The sequence below is a fragment of the Polypterus senegalus genome, chromosome 1, assembly GCF_016835505.1.
Source record: "Polypterus senegalus isolate Bchr_013 chromosome 1, ASM1683550v1, whole genome shotgun sequence".
NCBI lineage: Eukaryota > Metazoa > Chordata > Cladistia > Polypteriformes > Polypteridae > Polypterus > Polypterus senegalus.
Window position 1 is genome coordinate 314,575,558 of NC_053154.1, and position 20,634 is coordinate 314,596,191.

A 20,634-nucleotide genomic window follows, 5' to 3' on the forward strand; every position below is an offset into this window, starting at 1 on the left:
AGAAGAGTGTCAGGAGTAATTTGTGACAGACGGGTGTCAACAAGAGAGGAAGGGAAGGTCTACAGGACAGTAGTGAGACCAGCTGGAGATGGTGGCACTGAGCAAAACACAGGAGAAAGAACTGTAAGTGGCAGAACTAAAGATTTGCACAGGGTGTGATGAGAATGGACAGGATTAGGAACTAGTACATTAGAGAGTCAGCTCAGGTTGGACAAAGTCAGAGAGGAGAGATTGCATTGGTTTGGGTATACTGGGAAAAGGATGTTAAGGATAAAGCTGTCTGGGAAGAGGAAAAGAGGAAGGCCGAAGAGAAGGTTTATGGATGTGGTGAGTGAGGACATGCAGGTGATGGGTGTGACAGAACAAGATGACGAGGACAGAAAGATATGGAAGAAGATGATCTGCTGTAGCGGCCACTAACGGGAGCAGCCGGAAGAAGATGATGATTGGTGTATGCGGGTGTTACCATGTTTTTTGTGGGTGAAACACCCCAAGAGGTGGAGCCACCTGTCGATCTCTTTTGGGTGTTGTGTCAGAGGGTTCACTCTTTCAGGAGGTTATCAGGATATGTTTACCTTGCACCTTGAGCTCAATAGAGTTGTTGGAGCCTTCTTCTTTAAATTGTTTCTTGAGCTTTGCTTCACCATAGGATCTCATAAATGTCTATACAAGTATCTATGTTACATCTAAACTAACAACAAGCAAACAACATGAACAGCATTAGTAAATGGGGAGAGCATAAAACAATAAAACCAGCTGGGTCACTTTTATACATTTTCAAAGTTATGCAGCTATGAACTATCATAATTCCCTTAATAATGAGAAAATTGTAAAATAAAATAAACAGATTGGGTGGGCTAGGCTTGTGATTTGGCGAGTCACCCATTACATTGTCCCTGCACTGACCTAGAGAAAGATATCACGGATGGTGAAGTTACCTAGAGCTTAGAAAACAGTACTTGTCTTAAGGCTGAAGTTGAACGTTGAAAGATGATACTCTGAAGGTGTTGCTTGCAATAAATTTGGAAAATATAGCACAAGCCCAAAAAAGAGAAATTGCAAAAAGTGTTCTTATTACGGGAATTACACTTATTTTGCTTACCATCAAGATAAGGTACTACATTGTAGATAGACTACAATAATGGCGCTTTTCCACTGCATAGTACGGCACAGCACGGTTCAGTACAGCTCACCTTGGTTCGGCTCAGTTCGGCTCGGTTTATGCTTCGACTGCAGTTTAGTACCACTTTAGAGTGGGCGGGATTATTCACGTGTCGTTATAGTTGCGCCGCCTCTACTGCCGTGACATCATCGTAAACGCGCCACAAACAAACACACAACAATGGAGCATATCGACGTGTGCGCCCAAAAGCTTAGCGACCTCCTGAAAAATTTTTTCATTCCGCGTCGCCCCATCCAGCTCTCGCTGGATCCGCTCCTCGGCTACCAACGAGCGGAACGCCTGTACTTCCTCAATAGACCACGAAACAGCCATTTTGGTTAAAACAAAATGGTGCGTCCAACTTCGCTGGCTGTGCTAAAAATCTAGCGGGTCTGTTGTGTCTCGTGTCGCAAGTTCAGTGAGGCAGTAATGACGATTTTCTCCGGCCAATCAGTGACCAGCAGAGTTTACACGTCACGTTTTGGTAACGGTTCAGCGCGCTTGGAACCTCGGCTGAGGTGGTACTAAAAAAAAGGACCAGGTACCAGGTACTGTTCCCAGTGGAAAACCCCCCAAAAGTGAGCTGAACTGAACCGTGTCGTGCCGTACTATGCAGTGGAAAAGCGCCATAATACATGGACTGAGAGCTCTCAGAATTGCAAGATGGTTTCAGAAGATACAGAGGAGCCAGTAAGATAATTGCCAGAATTTTGTAAAAGTGTCGGATTTGTATGTTGGTTAATAAGCGTTTAGGAGCGCTATTGAAAAAAATTAACATTAGATTGGGAAAGGAGTGTGTCAAGGCCAGACGTTATTCATATAAACACTCAAAATGAATGAATTTCACAATATTAAAGTCATTCAGTAATCAGATGTACTACAGTAAAGTCAGGAATAAAATTAAGCATCTTTAAACTCTTCTAAAAACGTTGCATTTTCTACTTTCCGGCTATTCATCACTGGAAAGTTATTTAGAAAATCTGGTACATAATAAGTGGCGTTCTGTTTTCTTACTTGAGCTGGCGGGGTTCACAATCCAGGCCTGGTAACAAAAGCCGGGCTGTCTGCCTGACATCATCGCTGTCCACCAAGAGGCTGCGTCGGTGCTCAGCATGAACAATAGCGACCCTCATCCACTCCATCAGAGGAGGCAGCAACAGAAACGGTCTATACAGAGTAAAGAAAGACAGTTAAAAATAATCGGGCACAGTGCAGAGGTCACATATCAAGAGACTCAGCATCTGAGAAAAGCATTCGTAGTTCATGCACGTTAGGTTCTTTCCTTTGTGGCCTTCAGGAGGCACAGTTTTATATCCAACTTCCTTTTTTAAAGAATGACGACAAATCATCACTCTGAACTATGATTCATGATTTCTCTTTAAAAGTACCATAATAAAACAAAGCAAATAGCTCATACAAAAATCAATAGTACTACATTTATTGTGCATTTAGCATTCTGAAATCTGAAAAATAAAAAGTTAAATATTTGTTTCAATCTAGAAACACAGAAACAGAGTATACTGTAACACCATAAAATGTAAATGAAAATCATGATTTTGAATGTGTTAAAATCCAAATCTAAATATATACAGTGGTGTTCTCAGTGGTGTCCGGCCTATCTATCTACACCATGGGTGTCAAACTCCAGTCCTGGAGGGCCGCAGTGGCTGCAGGTCTTCATTCTACTGGTCTTCTTAATTAGTTGCCAGTTTTTGCAGCTAATTAGTTTGCCTTCATTTTATTTAACTTGACTCAGGCCCCTTTACTGCTTGCTTTTCCTTAATGAGCATCCAAATAATCGTCAGACACCAAAACGAGCCGCCACATGACCAGCTAACCTGTGCGCATCAAAAAATATCTGAAAATAAAGAAAGCTGAAGGTCTCAATAAGGCTGATCTCATAGGTCATGAAAACATTTTGAGGGTGTTCTTAGAAAAAACAGAAAAATGAACAGTTTTGGAAATGTCTGCTGTGGCAGAATGTGAGCAGCAAACAAGCCATGGGATTAAATACCGGGTTTAAGTAACAGCAAGAATTGGCTTCTTATTAAGAAAATTGGGAGCTTGAAGCCCCAATTTAGATGGTCATCTTTTGGCTTGTTTCATGTCTCATTTCTGTTTAGTCAGTCATCATCCAACCTGCTATATCCTAAGGAGACGTGGGTTTGCTTCCCAGGTCCTCCCTGCGTGGAGTTTCCATGTTCTCTCCCCGTGTCTGAGTGGGTTTCCTCCCACAGTCCAAAGACATGCAGGTTAGGTTGATTGGCGATTCTAAATTGTCCCGTGTGTGTGCGCCCTGTGGTGGGCTGGCACCCTGCCCAGGGTTTGTTTCCTGCCTTGCGTCCTATGTTGGCTGGGACTGGCACCAGCAGACCCCCATGACCCTGTAGCTAGGATACAGCAGATTGGATAACAGATCGATGGAATAGTAAAGTACCTTCCATGCAAAATCTGCTATTTATAAAAATTTACACCAGTGGTCTTAAAATGTTTCTGCTGTTCATCAAAGATACTTAAGCCCTATTGACTTTCAATTTGTACGTTCACTTGACGGTTGAAGTTTGTGACAGATAGGGAGCGCTGTCGTCCCCCTGAACCCTCGGACCAGACACCAGATAAAAGTCCAATAATAATATTTATTAGTAAAAAATAGTGCACAAAGCACCCTCCACTCCACTATACTCAGTAACCACAATCAATACAATAACAATAATCAATCCTCCACTCTCCAAGACGTGTTGCCACCCTTTCCTGACTCAGCTCGTCCGTCTGGGATCTCTCACAGTCCTTTATAGTCCATGACCCGGAAGTGCTTCTGAACCCTCAGTCCATGTGACTTCCTAGCACTTCCGGGTCAGATCAAAACTCCTCTTCTTCATCCCGGAAGTACGTTGTTTCCCCTGTCGCTGTGACAAAGATGCACTTCCGGGTTATAGGGCAAATAGCAGTCCCTGGGCCTCCCTGCAGCGTCCTCTGGTGGCCCCCAGGGTATCCAGCAGGGATGTGAAGGAAAACTCCAATGTCCATGATTCCCTGCTGGCATTCGGGGCACCTCCATGCTGCAGGGAGGGCTCCATCTGGCAGCCTGGGGGTATTGGCCGGCCATAGTCCACAAGTTAAATTCAAAAGAACAACCAAAATTTTCACAAAATGCCTTCCAAAAGCATGAGACAATTTGAGGCCCCCATCTCAGATGATGAAAAAAGGAAACTCACGTAATTTAGATATCTCTTTCAGAACCTTATACAGTCAACCCTCGTTTATCACGGTTAATCCGTTCCAGACTCTACCGTGATAAATGAATTTTCGAATATTTTTTGCAGTTAAGAGTATAGAAAAACTGTTTACGACCTTCTAAATACGTTTTTTAACATTATTAGCGCCCTCTAGACATGAAATAACACCCTTTAGTCACCATTACACTCGTATTACCCAATATATTAGACAAAATAAGAGAAAATAAGACATATTAGACGTTACAAATATATTATTACTAGGCTCACCCGTCTTTTAAGGCGACCGACTTTTATCCTCAATTTGTGTGCGCTCCATGTGTACATCAGGCATGTAAGTGTAGAGAATGAGAACATCAAAGTGCCCATTCATAACATCTCCCGAAAACGTAAGTTTTTTTTTTATCCCCTCGAGTGTCTGTCCAAAGTCGTACAATGTCAGCCCGAATCTGTACCGCTAAAGACGGAGTTTCATGCACTAAATAAGCTATAGATAAGAATAAGCAAGCACCATCTCCCCTGATATTTACTATGCGGTGAGGCATTTGTACTCCATCAACATTAATTATTTCCAGAGACATAATTTTGTCTATTTTTCCAGCACATCGCGCACAAAAGCAAGGGGATGATGACAGCACCAGAACTCTGCTCACATCGCGTCGCTTCGTACCGCAAGCCGCAAGTAGTAAGTCTGTGATAAGCAGAATACCGCTACACTTTGCACTTACGAGACAGAAAGACAATCCCGAGCGCTTTTATATAGTAGATTATTGTATTGTACATTTAATTACACACACACACACAGTTCTTACACACAACCACTAACCTATGAAGGCACGACCTCAGTAGGAGAGTCTTCAGGTGGTGCACTATCTTCAGCAGGTGCGTTGTTGTCTTCAGTGAAGAATTACTAGGCAGTGGGTGTCTGGGTGCGCGGCTGAAGAACATCTTGATAGGCAGTTGCTGGCGCTGTCTTTTCATATGCGTGAGGAGGCTTTTGTAGGGTATTGCCATCTTTAATCATATCCAAGAGTTTCACCTTCTCCTGGATAGTAAGCATCTTCCTCCGACGCTTAGTTTTATTGTCAGAAGGCTTAGAAAAAGCAGCACGTTTAGGAGCCATCGTGGGGCTTAGATAAAAGTTCTCAGAAAGCGCATGCGTAGTGACGTAAACATGTATGAGAAAAAAATCGCGATAGAGTGAAGCCGCGAAAGTCGAAGCGTGATATAGCGAGGGATCACTGTAATTGCTAATTTCCAAGTTTCTTTAAAGGAGCAAAATGAGCACTTTTACAAAACCGATTTACCACTCTTAAAAAGCGTTCTGGTGCTATGTGGGAAGATGATCTGTGACAAACTCTACACTTGTTGACTTCTGTGTGGGCAAAGAAATATACCATATGAAGAATACATGTTCAAAACTCACATCACTATGAATTAAACAATAATTAAAGTTGGAATTGTGTGACCTAACACTGACTAAACAAGCCAGAACTCAGGACCACCTGAACTTTCGTCTTTTGGCAGAATAACCTTCTTAAACAAATCATAAAACTCAAGACTACTGGGCATTTATTTAAACTCTTATATCTCAAAACATACCTAAATGCTTAAAGAATCCATTACTCTACTTGTTGAAATCTTTATTTTGTACTTTGTACCTTTTCACTAATATTAGTGTAGATTGCTAGATATTGACCTAAACTTTGGCCTGAACCTTTATCTTTTACTTAACTAGGGGGCTCCACCCCCTGCTCCCTTTGCTCGCCCACCCGGGTTTGGTTTACTGGATATACAATTTAAAGAGATTGTTAGTTTCATGGGAATTGTTACTTATGCATTATTTTCACTTTTATGTTAAAACTTTTGTAAAAACAATACTTTATTTCCGGCCCCGGGCGTGTTTGCATCTCTTTCCCGCAGGACGTATAACGCTGCTGGCGTTGTGATATAGGGAGGCTGAACGCCCGCTAAGTAGATGCCGTCGGATCATCTGCTGTCTTTCTGCTGCTGGCGAGCTGCTTGTTCTGCTTGTCTCGCTGCCTGATCATTTCAAAGCCTGTACAGCAGCTGTCCTTTTGCCACTTCGCATCTCTGTCGCTCGCGTTGTGAAAGTGGGTGGGGAGGACGACGAAGGTTAGGTTGGCTAAGGAGAAGCAGTCTGATCATCTGTAGGCTTTTTGCTGTTGGCGAGCTGCCTGTTCTGCATGTCGTTGTTTTAAGAGCTGGGAGCACATGAGCGTGTCTGCCAACAGCAATCCAACAACTGCTAGGTTAGATGTCCGTGAACTTGTTTTAAATGATGTCTCACTGGCTTGTCTCGCGTGACGTTGTAAAAACAATACTTGTCCTTTATTTCCAGCCCCGGGCCTGGTTACATCTCTTTCTCGCATTCTTGCATTGTCAAGGTTTGAACGCATGCTAAGGAGGTGCCGTCGGATCATCTGCTGCCTTTCTGCTGGAGTCGCACAGCTATCAGTCTTCTGTTCTGTACTCTGCCCTCCCTCAGTCGGACCTAACAATCACTTAAAACAAAAAAGGCTTCAACCCGGCTGGGACGCTACAATACTTTCGAATTTTACTGCTTTCATATTCTTTACCTTTCTCTGCATGTGTATCACGCCATTGTTTGTTTGAGCCTTTCGAATTCCACTGCTTTCATAATCTCTTATCTGCCTGTTTTTCACTCCAAGGCTTTTGGGTCTCTGGTCTCCGCACTGCTCTTTCTTCTCTGCTTAGTCGTTGACGTTTCATCGAGAACGCATTGTCCTTATACGCTTTACATGTGCTGAGAGCACAGGATCTGTGTGTGCTACGTGCCTTTACACGACTGAGTGCTATTTGATGTTGTTTGAGTCTCGCGGGTCTTTTAAGAGTCTTCCGAGAAGATCACGTAAAGTCACCCTGCTTTTCCTTTCCAGGAGTTTCTTTTTTTTTTATAATAGAGAGACATCTTTGGAATGTGCAAAACCAACTTTATTTATTAGCCAGGGTAATTAGAATCCGAATGGACAAACCGCGAGAGAAAGGCAAACACTTACCGATTGCTCCTGTAGTCATTGTTAATTCAACAGGAAATAAGGCCTTTAAGTTTAGGATACATGCTACATTTGGAAAGAGAGAGCAGAGAAAGGACGGCGGAGCAGGGAGAGCAATAAAAGGAAGAACAAAAGAAAGAAAACCTCTGTGGAGCAAACAACAATCTGAAGGAAATCTCGAAAAAGACTCCTCTTCCATCACCTGTATTTTCTACGCAAGTACTTTTAATAAGACTCTTTTTCAAATAAATTTTCTAACCTTTTTATTTTCTTTTCAAATATATTTCCTACATTTACTGTGTTTTTATTAATTTGGTTTATAATTATTATTAAAAGAGCAGCTGGTGTGGGTGACTGCCATATTCCTACAGGGAGTTAGCAGTTGAGAAGAGACGTCTTCAATAGGAAGCCACACGGGGTGCGGGAACCTGCTTGGGTGACTGGCACAGGTGTGGCTTAACTGTTTGGTCTGCTTGTGCCGAGCTGGCAAATCTATTTGCTTGTGGAAGCAGCTGTCCACACGCAGACAAGACTGTAAAGTCCTGTATAGTTTCTTTTTCCGGTTTCTTTGTGGTGGTGGCCTGCGCCACCACCACCTACTCAAAGCATCATGATGCACCAACATTGATGGACTGAAAGCCAGAAGTCTACGTGACCATCATCATCAGGTCCTTCCATGAAAACCCTAAATACAAAGAGGACTGTTTGATTTATGTTAGGTAGATTGCCCAGAGGGCACTGGGCGGTCTCTTGGTCTGGAACCCCTATAGATTTTATTTTTTTCTCCAGCCTTTGGAGTTTTTTTTGTTTTTCTGTCCACCCTGGCCATCGGACCTTACTCTTATTCTATGTTAATTAATGTTGACTTATGTTTATCTTTTATTGTGTCTTCTATTTTTCGATTCATTTTGTAAAGCACTTTGAGCTAAATTTTTTTGTATGAAAATGTGCTATATAAATAAATGTTGATTGATTGATTGTACACATTGGGTGATATAAAGCAGCTATATTATGGCAAATTTACACAACAGTGCAACTCCCAAGGTTTATTTGTAGCAGAAATGGGTTTAAAACCACCCTAAAGCAGGTTTAGAGTTTGAAAATACTTTAAATGGCATGATGTAATAAGGAATGGTACAATACATTGCGACAGATAGGGGGCGCTGTCGTCCCCTTGAACCCTCTAATCAGATGCCAGACACCAGATAAAAGTCCACATTATTATTTTATTTAGACTATACAGTGCACAAAGCACCCTCCACTCCACAATACTCAATAATCAATCCTCCTCTCCCAGACGCGTTGCCACCCTTCCTCCCGACTCAGCTCCACCCTGGGATCTCCCACAGTCCTTTCTATAGTCCTTGACCCGGAAGTGTTTCTCTCTCTGTCCATGTGACTGGTAACACTTCCAGGTCAGATAAAGAAAAAAAAACTCCTTTTTCTTCAACCCGGAAGCACGTCATTTCTTCTGTCCATGTGACTAGGACGTACTTCCGGGTTGTAGGGAAAACAATCGTTGTTCCTACCTGCAGCGCCTTCTAGTGGCCCCCGTGGTATCCAGCAGGGCTGTGAATAAAAACTCCATTGTCCATAAATTCCCTGCTGGCATTCGGGGCACCTCCATGCTGCAGGGAGGGCTCCATCTGGCGGCCTGGGGGTATTGGGCGGGATGACTGGTCGGCCATATATCACAGCATGTTTTCCCACAAGAAATATGTCTGGAGTAAGTTTTGTTTTAATTACTGGGTGGCCAAATATTTTACTCTGATGTCCTCAGTCTAATAATAATAAAAATGATAGTAATAATAATAATGTATTTTATTTACATAGCACCTTTCCCATACTCTATTGTGAAACTCCCCTAGGACAATCATTTTACTTCCAGTTACCTGATCAGAACCTAAATCGACAGATGTTTAAGTTATCCATTTAATTAGTTCTTTAAGGATGATTAATAGTGTTGTGGCTAAAAATCTTTCTAAAGGCACAATGTGTTCAGGTATTTCAATAGGCATATTAGGATCCTTCTTCTTGTTTTGGTTGCTCCCGTTAGGGGTCACCACAGCGGATCATCTTCTTCCATATCTTCCTGTCCTCGTCATCTTGCTCTGTCACCCCCATCACCTGCATGTCCTCTCTCACCACATCCATAAACCTTCTCTTAGACCTTCCTCTTTTCCTCTTCCCTAGCTGCTCTATCCTTATTATCCTTCTCCCAATATACCCCTCATCTCTCCTCTGCACATGTCCAAACCAACACAATCTTGCCTCTCTGACTTTGTCTTCCAACCGTCCAACCTGAGCTGACCCTCTAATATCCATCCATCCATCCATCCATCCATCTTCTAACCCGCTGAATCCAAATACAGGGTCACAGGGGTCTGCCGGAGCCAATCCCAGCCAACACAGGGCACAAGGCAGGAACCAATCCTGGGCAGGGTGCCAACCCACCGCAGACCCTCTAATATTTTCATTTCTAATCTTGTCCATCCTCGTCACACCCTCTGCCACCTCCAGCTCTGTCTCCTGCTTTCTGGTCAGTGCCACCGTCTCCAGCCCATATAACATAGCTGGTGTCGCTACCGTCCTGTAGACCTTTCCTTTCACTCTTGCTGATACCCGTCTGTCACAAATCACTCCTGACGCTCTTCTCCACCCACTCCACCCTGCCTGCACTCTCTTCTTCACTTCTCTTCCACAATCCCCATTACTCTGTACTGTTGATCCCAAGTATTTAAACTCATCCACCTTCGCCAACTCTACTCCCTCATCCTCACCATTCCACTGACCTCCCTCTCATTTACACACATGTATTCTGTCTTGGTGATCCTGCTGACCTTCATTCCATGTAAAATATGCACCCTCTACAGGGTGGTCCAGATCTAAGTATGCAGATCCAGATCGTCTCGATGACTTTGATTTATGCGAAGACGATTCCAGTTCGGCGTGGAGATGATACTTCATGTCGTCAGCTCACACACTTCTCGATGGTCCGGGATTTTTCGGGTGATTTTTCTATGTAATAAACTTAATAAGTTATAGCGTAATAAAAATTGCATAATTAGATCTGGACCACCCTCTACGATGCAGTATGTCACCATTCTCCAAGGAGACTTGTAGTGAACTGCGGTGATAAGAAATTGAATATATTATACTATTCAAATGCTAACTAAGAATTATGATGGGAGTAAGCAGGTTGCATGTTGCCACACAAACAATGTGCATTGTGTCTAATAAGCGTAGACTTTTAAATCCCAGGTATGAGATATTTTTAGTACTTTCATGATCTCCTTAATATTAAATTGCATGCATGGTACTTTGTAAATCACGTTTAAGAAAGACATGCTAAGTAATCATGATTTTTAAACTCGTGCTCTTATTATAGTACCCAACTACAACTGTCTGTTACCTGCAAAGACGCTTCAGGATGAGACGGATCAGGAGAGAATTCTGCAGACAGCCATTCTGGCGCTGCCCTGCTCTTGGCAAACATTTGCCACAAGTTCTCACAAAATATTAGATTTTTAGACTTAGATTTTTCAAAATTCTTTTTAATAAACTCCCATTATTATTACAAAAAAAATATATAAACACACCATGCCCGGGGTTTGTTTCCTGCCTTGCGCCCTGTGTTGGCTGGGATTGGCTCCAGCAGACCCCCGTGACCCTGTAGTTAGGATATATTGGGTTGGATAATGGATGGATGGATGGATGAAATATATAAACAGCAAATAAAGAGGAAATGTGATTTAAAAAACAATGGGGCACACTTCCTGAGCAACACAGAAAATGACTAAACATGCAAAAACAAGGGGCCCAGTCAGAAAAGGCAGTTGATCCCTAGAGACCCTAGAAATGACAACTTAGCATTTATACCAGACATACTCCCACACATGAACAGAAAAATAACACTTTTGCAGTTCATCAACTGTCAGGATGTAGTCATTTATGATAACAGCTTGGAGGCTTCATCGGCTTGGAACTGCTAACTCAGTAAAATAAAAAGTTAACAATGAATGCTCTTTATTTTTTCATGTTGCCAACCCCATTTCATTTAAGAAGGTGAGTTTGCCTCTGCCATTGCTGACCGCTCTGTAAAGTCGGACTGTTTGTGCTTGTTGCATTTTGCAGAAGGTGATGGGCATGCAGACTGAATCTAAACAAGTGACACACGTGCTTTCAACTCTTTAACTTCCGAAAATCTGATTTGCAAAAGATGCACATGAAATTCTTTTAGAGAGGAACTTTATTTGTCTTGAAGAAATATTATTATTGTATTGTGTATATCAGGGGTCTCCAACCTTTTTTTCCCCTGAGAGCTACTTTTACCAAATGAAACTGGCCGAGAGCTCCTCATGTTGTCTAACGTTTATTCTCATAGGTTACTTCAACTGAATAAGCTTGTTTTGCCTGAACATTTACAAAATGTTGGTGTCCACAACTCACATTTTGCATTAAAACATCACAAAAAAATATTTAGTTCACCTGCAAGTGCATTCACACTATTGAATTAAAACATGAATGCTGTCAAAACAAAACAATGCAATTCCAAATCCACAGATTTGACTTCTTCATTTGTCATTTTGTCACATGTCACTGTGTCACTTTATTCACAGGTCTAGTCGCATGTGTGATGTGTTGTTTAGTTAGTCAGATGACTGGCACTGAGGTGTGTGGTGGAGTGGAGCCCCCTTAGGTTCACTCTTATGGAGTCATTTAAATGTTCGTCTGTCAGTCGTGTTCTGAATTTTGATTTCACGACATTCACGTCAGACTCACAGAGGTATGGAGACCCAAACAAAGCAGACATTTTCAGAGCTGCTTGGTGAAGATTCTTCTAGTTATCTCGCTCTGTTAAGCTCCAGAAATGCTGAGAATGCTGTTGAGACTTTAACTGCACATTATTTTGAAGGTTTGCTAATATATAAATTCCAATGTCTGTCTGTCTGTCCACTTTTCACAAGAGAACTTCTTAGCGGATTTAGATTGGGTGTTTTTTAGGGATGCACGATAATATCGGCCACAGATAATTATCGGACGATAATAGACAATTATGACGTCATACAGATAATATCCGATAATGAAAAATCCACCGATAAAATGGACCGATAATAAAACCCTCAAATTGTTGTAAGATATGGCCGGCCATGTACCCCGGCCAATACCCCAAGCCGCCAGGTGGAGCCCTCCTTGCAGCATGGAGGTCCCCAGAAGACCAGCAGGGCATTATGGACCATGTAGTTTTTGTGCACCGCCCTGCTGGATGCCATGGGGGCCACGAGAGGGAGCTGCAGGGAGGACCGAAGAATTCTTCATGCCCTATGACCCGGAAGTTCGTCATAGGAAGAGCGACGGGCTTCCGGGGTGAGAAACATTATTTACCCTGACCCGGAAGGAATAAGGACTTGTGGACTGTTGGGAAGGAACACCTCCGGGTCAGGGAATATAAAAGGACTGTGGGGCTCCCAGACGATGAGCTGAGTTGGGAGGCAGGGTGGCTAAGCGTCTGGGAGTGGAGGATTTGTCATTGTTCATTGTTTATTGGTATATTTGGGAGTAGAGGGTGCTTTGTGCACATTATTGATATAATAAATATCATTATTGGACTTTTACCTAGTGTCTGACGTGGTGTCTGAGGGTGCAAGGGTGCGAGAAGCATCTTATTCTGTTACAGTTGGCGTAGCTCGGCAGGATTCTCTGGCCGTCAGTTTGGCAGAGGACCTGTATTTAAAAAATTTTACTGTGGACAGAATACCCCGGGAAGACAGCGTCACAACACACACAGGAAAATCGCCAGAAACCTCACCTTTTTTCAAGTCTATAATGGGAAAAAAGAAGACAAAACAGGGCAACAACACCAGCGGAAGTTCCATGTTCGTCATGGCCGACACTCGGGATGGCGACAGGCGACTACACGGATCGGGAGAGGACTCGGACGAAGAAACCTACAACGAGGTATGTGCTGCAAACGTAGATAATTTATTTAAAATTTCTCATTTCGTACCATGCACATACCTCGAAAAGATCATCCGGAGGTTCTGCGGGATGCAGGAGAATCTCCGAAGATAGTGTGGCGCTTTTGTACGGGCAGACGGACAACGAAAAGGACTTCCGCATTACGGGTGCCGGCGAGGGACACGGGAAGTACCACGAAGGATTCCAGAAAGGTGACGTTCCGTGTCCAGCTGTTTATGACTTCGCCCAAGAAAAGACGGACTTGATTTTTCCGAAGGAGAAAGGGGTGGTGAGCGAAGCACTGCTCAACCCAAAAGAAGGTAAGGAGGGCCGGGAAATGGCTGGTCGATCTGCCGACAAATTAATAAAGGCAGGTCGCAGTCGACCAAAGATGGCGGCCCGGTCCTCGTCTGTAGAGAACTCCAATTCCCAGAAACCCGTGCGGAACCCGTCAGAACACGTGCGCCGACAGCGGCGAGTTCATTGGCTCCCGGCGGACGGTTTGGCAAACCAGGAAGTAAGCCAAACCCGGCCGAATTAACTAATTATTTTGACGCGGGAACTCGAAAAATTAATCGAGCCCGTGCGGAGTATTTTGCAGACTTTAGAGGCGATTAAGAAGATCGTTGGAGATCTGGGAGCGGCGGCGGCGCCTTTAAGAAGAGTACGTGAGTACCTGCGGCGATTGGACCGAGAGCCTCCGTGTTATGTGATTTGGCGGTACAGACAGGTAATGTCGGTACCGTATATAATGTAATAGGGACGCAGTGTGATCCGGGCCCGCTTTTAATCCATAGCGGGTGCCAAATGGATGTGTGCCCTACAAGAGAGGCGAAAACGTTTACGGAGCGGCCGGGGGAAGGACCGATCGAGCCAGAGCAGCTGGTTGGTGCTGTCTCTTGGAGCGATTCGATCCTAAAGACCACGACCCATGTTGTTTATAAATCAAAGGGCGTGCAGACAGTAAAAGGGCTCTCTTTCATTAATAGAGACCCAAACTGTGGACAAGCCCCAGAGTAAACTGGAGATCCTTAGAATAAAGAAGGGGTCTCCTGACAAGGTGGGAAAAGGGCGGAGAGCAGCGAGGCGGCCAGAAAACCCTCCTTGGCGGGGAAAGGGTGGAGCTGACCGAGTTCCGAGATGTTTCAGGTATCGGGAAAAGAGCCAACCAGGAGGACTGCGTCGGTGCTACAATTGCCAGCGACCGGGTCACGAGTGGCGCCAATGTCCCCGGGGAGACAGGAGGTACACCGTCCCCCCAAGGTTTGCTCGAGGACAGGGGCAACGCAGTCAGATCCCGGATGACGCGTCCTCTTGGAGGAAGACTTCCTCTCGGGGCAGGCGCCCGAATCTTTATAATTCGCCGCTGGGGAGTACTGTAAGATATGGCGGCCATGTACCCCGCCAATACCCCAAGCCGCCAGGTGGAGCCCTCCTTGCAGCATGGAGGTCCCCAGAAGACCAGCAGGGCATTATGGACCATGTAGTTTTTGTGCACCGCCCTGCTGGATGCCATGGGGCCACGAGAGGGAGCTGCAGGAGGACCAAGAATTCTTCATGCCCTATGACCCGGAAGTTCGTCATAGGAAGAGCGACGGGCTTCCGGGGTGAGAAACATTATTTACCCTGACCCGGAAGGAATAAGGACTTGTGGACTGTTGGGAAGGAACACCTCCGGGTCAGGGAATATAAAAGGACTGTGGGGGCTCCCAGACGATGAGCTGAGTTGGGAGGCAGGGTGGCTAAGCGTCTGGGAGTGGAGGATTTGTCATTGTTCATTGTTTATTGGTATATTTGGGAGTAGAGGGTGCTTTGTGCACATTATTGATATAATAAATATCATTATTGGACTTTTACCTAGTGTCTGACGTGGTGTCTGAGGGTGCAAGGGTGCGAGAAGCATCTTATTCTGTTACATTGTACACTTGCCCAACTGTTTTCTCCCCCTACTATGCTCTCGGCTCCTCACCCCCGCCCATCCTGCAAGCTTCTGTAATTATCGGTTGGTTATCGGTTATCGGATATAAGAAGCAGGAATTATCGGTTATCGGTACCGGCTGTGAAAATTCATTATCGTGCATCCCTAGTTTTTTTCAATAATTTGCTTGAACATTCTAGTTGATTTTGTGACTTTTCTCATTTTGCTATGCATCATAGTTCACTTGCAGTACCGAGTTATTTGCGCGAATCCGAGAAACACGCAGCGGGGTGAGGGGCGGGGCCTTCCTCATTCACTCGCCAGCTTCGGGGCATGTTCTTTAACTCCGCTTAGCTAGCGAACGAGAGAACAATTAAATTCAACTTTGCTTGCTATTTAAAATAAAGTGTTACTTAGGTCTTGATGAGCTGGAGTCCGGATATTCTCTTAAGTGTATGTCACATTGAAAAGAGAGATTGCAATTCAGATTGTGGATCGTGATTTTGTGTTAAAAGGATCGTGATAGGATTTTTTGGAAAGATCGCCCACCCCTAATTTGACTAATCGAGTGTTCAACTTTTTTGTAAGATTCATTAACCCTTTGGCGAGCTACTAGGAAAGGGATTGTGAACTACTAGTAGCTCGCGAGTGACGTGTTGGAGACCCCTGCTCTCTCTCTATATATATATATATATACACTCACCTCAATGATTATTAGGAGCACCATACTAATACGGTATTTGACCCCCTTTCACCTTCAGAACTGCCTTAATTCTACGTGGCATTGATTCAACAAGGTGCTGAAAGCATTCTTTAGAAATGTTGGCCCATATTGATAGGATAGCATCTTGCAGTTGATGGAGATTTGTGGGATGCACATCCAGGGCACGAAGCTGCCGTTCCACCACATCCCAAAGATGCTCTATTGGGCTGAGATCTGGTGACTGTGGGGGTCATTTTAGTACAGTGAACTCATTGTCATGTTCAAGAAACCAATTTGAAATGAGTCGAGCTTTGTGACATGGTGCATTATCCTGCTGGAAGTAGCCATCAGAGGATGGGTACATGGTGGTCATGAAGGGATGGACATGGTCAGAAACAATGCTCAGGTAGCCCGTGGCATTTAAACGAAGAAAACATCCCCCACACCATTACACCACCACCACCAGCCTGCACAGTGGTAACAAGACATGATGGATCCATGTTCTCATTCTGTTTACGCCAAATTCTGACTCTACCAATTGAATGTCTCAACAGAAATCGAGACTCATCAGACCAGGCAACATCTTTCCAGTCTTCAACTGTCCAATTTTGGTGAGCTTGTGCAAATTGTAGCCTCTTTTTTCCTATTTGTAGTGGAGATGAGTGGTACCCGGTGGGGTCTTCTGCTGTTGTAGCCCATCCGCCTCAAGGTTGTGCGTGTTGTGGCTTCACAAATGCTTTGCTGCATACCTCGGTTGTAACGAGTGGTTATTTCAGTCAAAGTTGCTCTTCTATCAGCTTGAATCAGTCGGCCCATTCTCCTCTGACCTCTAGCATCAACAAGGCATTTTAAGCCCACAGGACTGCCGCATACTGGATGTTTTTCCATTTTCACACCATTCTTTGTAAACCCTAGAAATGGTTGTGCGTGAAAATCTCAGTAACTGAGCAGATTGTGAAATACTCAGACCGGCCCGTCTGGCACCAACAACCATGCCACGCTCAAAATTGCTTAAATCACCTTTCTTTCCCATTCTGACATTCAGTTTGGAGTTCAGGAGATTGTCTTGACCAGGACCACACCCCTAAATGCATTGAAGCAACTGCCATGTGATTGGTTGATTAGATAATTGCATTAATGAGAAATTGAACAGGTGTTCCTAATAATCCTTTAGGTGAGTGTATCTATACTAATAAAAGGCAAAGCCCTCACTCACTCACTCACTCACTGACTCATCACTAATTCTCCAACTTCCCGTCTGGGTGGAAGGCTGAAATTTGGCAGGTTGATTCCTTACAGCTTCCTTACAAAAGTTGGACAGGTTTTATATCGAAATTCTACGCGTAATGGTCATAACTGGAAGCAGTTTTTCTCCATTTACTGTAATGGAGATGAGCTTCAACGCCATGGGGCGGAGTTTAGTGTGACATCATCACGCCTCCCACGTAATCACGCAGTACATAGAAAACCAGGAAGACCTCAAAAAAGCGCTCAAGAAAACATGCATTATATAATTGAGAAGGCAGCGAAACAATAAGAAGCGAGTTCTGCTACTTCGGAAACAAAGCACGATGTAAACCTACACTTTAAATTAAGTTCATAGACAGGCTGCCGCTGGCGTTTGTAATTTAGTGCCTGCCCATATAAGGCCATCCGTCAGCGGCAATCCAATAGCAAACTGCCACGGGTAAATATTCACGGGTGAAGGACTGTGCTTATGGAGAGGAAGATGAGATGGTCAGGGTGGTGTTTGACACAAACTCAGCGAAACTGCCAGAGAAAGTTTTAAGTGCCAGGACTAAGGTAACATTAAATAAAGCTATGGACATAGCACGAGATGGCACCAGCACAGCTGGGAACCTTCGATGCAAGTACACCGAGTGGCTCACGTGAACTGATGCAGTGCACAGATAAAAGCAACAGTTCCAAAGAGCTGAACAAAACCGAATTACACAATTGAAAAGGCAGCAAAAATATGAAGCGTCTGATAAGCATATTCATAAATGCAGCTACTGTGGAAACAAAGCACACGGTGGAAAAAGTCAATGTCCGCTAAAGGAAGACAGCGTAAAAAAAAAACCCGTGCATGCAGTTTGTCACATCACAGATAAAAGGAAGGCGAGCTGTTTATTGATGCAGTAAGGAACTAATCGATGAATGAAACCTCTTATCTTTACAACGATTGACAAACACGGAATGTAACTTGAACACATCCTACAAATACGAGCCTGATTGAAAGAAATAATGATAATCAAATCCTTGATGACAGCAACATTCAATAACTCACAAAACAATTACTGTATATTGACAATCATGTTACGTTATTTTTAAAATGTTCCCTTTTCTTTTTCATAACTTCTACTTCTCCACTGCGATACGGGTATATATATAAATGTATATCTATAGCCCGATCTACAATACATACTTTAGCATAGACAAGCGGTGGCGCAATTGTAGAGTCTTAAGCCTCTAACGCCGACATTCGAGGTTCGATTCGAGAGGGATGTACTGACTATGTCGCGCTACCGATTCATTTTACCTTCCCATCTCCTTGGTTTGGGACGTATGAAAAATATTAGGTTAACGCAGAATCATGTTACGTTATTTTTAAAATTTTCCCTTTCTTAGCACAAGCACAGTTGAGAAGCTTCGATGCATGTACTCCATAACGCGTTAAAAATAACGCATTTAATCACACTTTCAATTCCAAGCAAGCGGGAACTTTTGTCAATGCATGATTTCCTGGTACATCCATTACACTGATGCACACATCACAGCTACAAAAATGTTAGAGTCGGAATAAAGCGTTCCTACGACTGATCATTTCGACTACCGACGGAAGCCTTGATAAAAGCATGGTTTTGTGCACACTGAAAAGCAAGCAAAATTAGATGCATTACAGAAAGCGGACTTTGTGGCTCTTACTGGGGATCATTGGACTTTCGTGACCGTTAGTAATTCTAAATACATCTAATTACAAAATGTTCAATGATCACACTGTTTTAGCCTAATGTACAAAATAATTTTGGCTAATGTTACTCAGAGTTTAAAGAGTAAGCTGGTCAAATTACCTTTTATGTTTCTGACTTATTTTTTAAGAAGAAAAACTGCACTTTATGGTGAAATTTTGGTTATTATTATTTAAAGACAATACTATTCTGAAAATGTACTTAAAGTACTTAAACTACCACTTTATTTTTAAGTCTGCCCAATTTTAACCAGGGATGATATTTTTGTTTCTATTTTGAATTCAAATGCAGTTTAAAAGCTTTTTTTTCAGAAATTAAAACAGCTTCAGTTTACAATATTCATGTCCATGTCTATTATTTGATTCTGTAAGCCCACTAAAACCGTTTTAAATAAAAAAAAACATTTGCGATTTGGGGCAAATTTACGTGTCGATTACATACGATTAATCAAGATTAATTCTTACACAGCCTCTAATTAATTGGATTAATTTTTTAATCGAGTCCCACCTAATATATATATATGTAGATATATATATGTAGATTTGTATATATATGTGTATATATATATATATAACTGTATATATATATATGTGTATAGATGTGTATATATATATATATGTTTATATGTATATATATGTTTATATATGTGTCTGTGTGTGTGTGTGTGTATATATATATATATATATATATATATATATATATATATATATATATATCAGCAACACTCATGACAATTACAAAACAATTACATTGTCAATCATGTTACGTTATTATTAAAATGTTTCCTTTTCTTTTCATAACTTCTTTAACACACTACTTCTCCGCTCTTGAGCTGGTATTCTGCTAGTATATATATATATATATATATATATATATATATATATATATATATATATATTGTCACTTGCAGTAGGAGGCATGGATGGATTCGATAGCACCTGGGAAACCACTCGCCAGGGAATGGTGGGGTATTAACTTTCTCCCTCTGCTTCCTCATAGAAAGAAAGACCTTCCTGCACCATAGGCCTGGATTGACCGCAGTGCGATACTTCCGCCCTTCCTCCGCCATCTTGCCCTGACGTCATCCTTCCCATCCTCCCTTGCGGTCCTTCCCGGCATCCCTCCACTTCCGGCTCCTCCCCAATAAAATGGCCGCGACGCCAGGAGTCGGCGTCGCGCATTATGAACTATTTCGTTTATAATTTTGACCTGTTTTTTGTTGGTGATTACAATATACGGGGCCGGAAAACCCCAACCCTTGCTACTGTCTCCTCGGTCCTTTACAAGTGGCGTAGTCGGCAGGATAGAGATCCCGGAATGACGGAGGGACAGGACCTCAACACGGTGCTGCAGGCCATGAACGACCAGCTCCAGGCGCTGCAGCTTGCGCAAGCCGCCACCACCCGGGAGCTGGAGGCCACGAAGGCCAGGTTAGTGGAAGCCCAACGGGCGAGACCAGACCCGCCCAGGCAGCCGCCTCCTCCTATGGTTCCGATGGGCCCTTCGGAGGACGTCGATGCCTACCTGGGCATGTTTGAGAGGGCGGCCACCCGGAACAGTGGCAGCGGTCCAGTGGCGCCCATCTTGGCGCCATACCTGAAGGGACCAGCTGCTGGGCCTATTATGACCTCCCTGAGGAGGAGGCGCTAATTA

At 43.4% G+C, this 20,634-nt stretch overlaps 1 protein-coding gene across 3 annotated transcripts in view; it reads right to left on the reverse strand.

Annotated features, from left to right (window-relative positions):
- abtb2b (ankyrin repeat and BTB (POZ) domain containing 2b) overlaps nt 1–20,634 on the reverse strand; it is a 335,934-nt gene that overhangs the window by 121,621 nt on the left and 193,679 nt on the right. For all 3 annotated transcript variants that reach the window (XM_039736333.1, XM_039736323.1, XM_039736315.1), the window contains exon 4: nt 2,177–2,329. In XM_039736333.1, the coding sequence (XP_039592267.1) occupies nt 2,177–2,329 (153 nt within the window). The remainder of the gene's footprint in view (nt 1–2,176; nt 2,330–20,634) is intronic.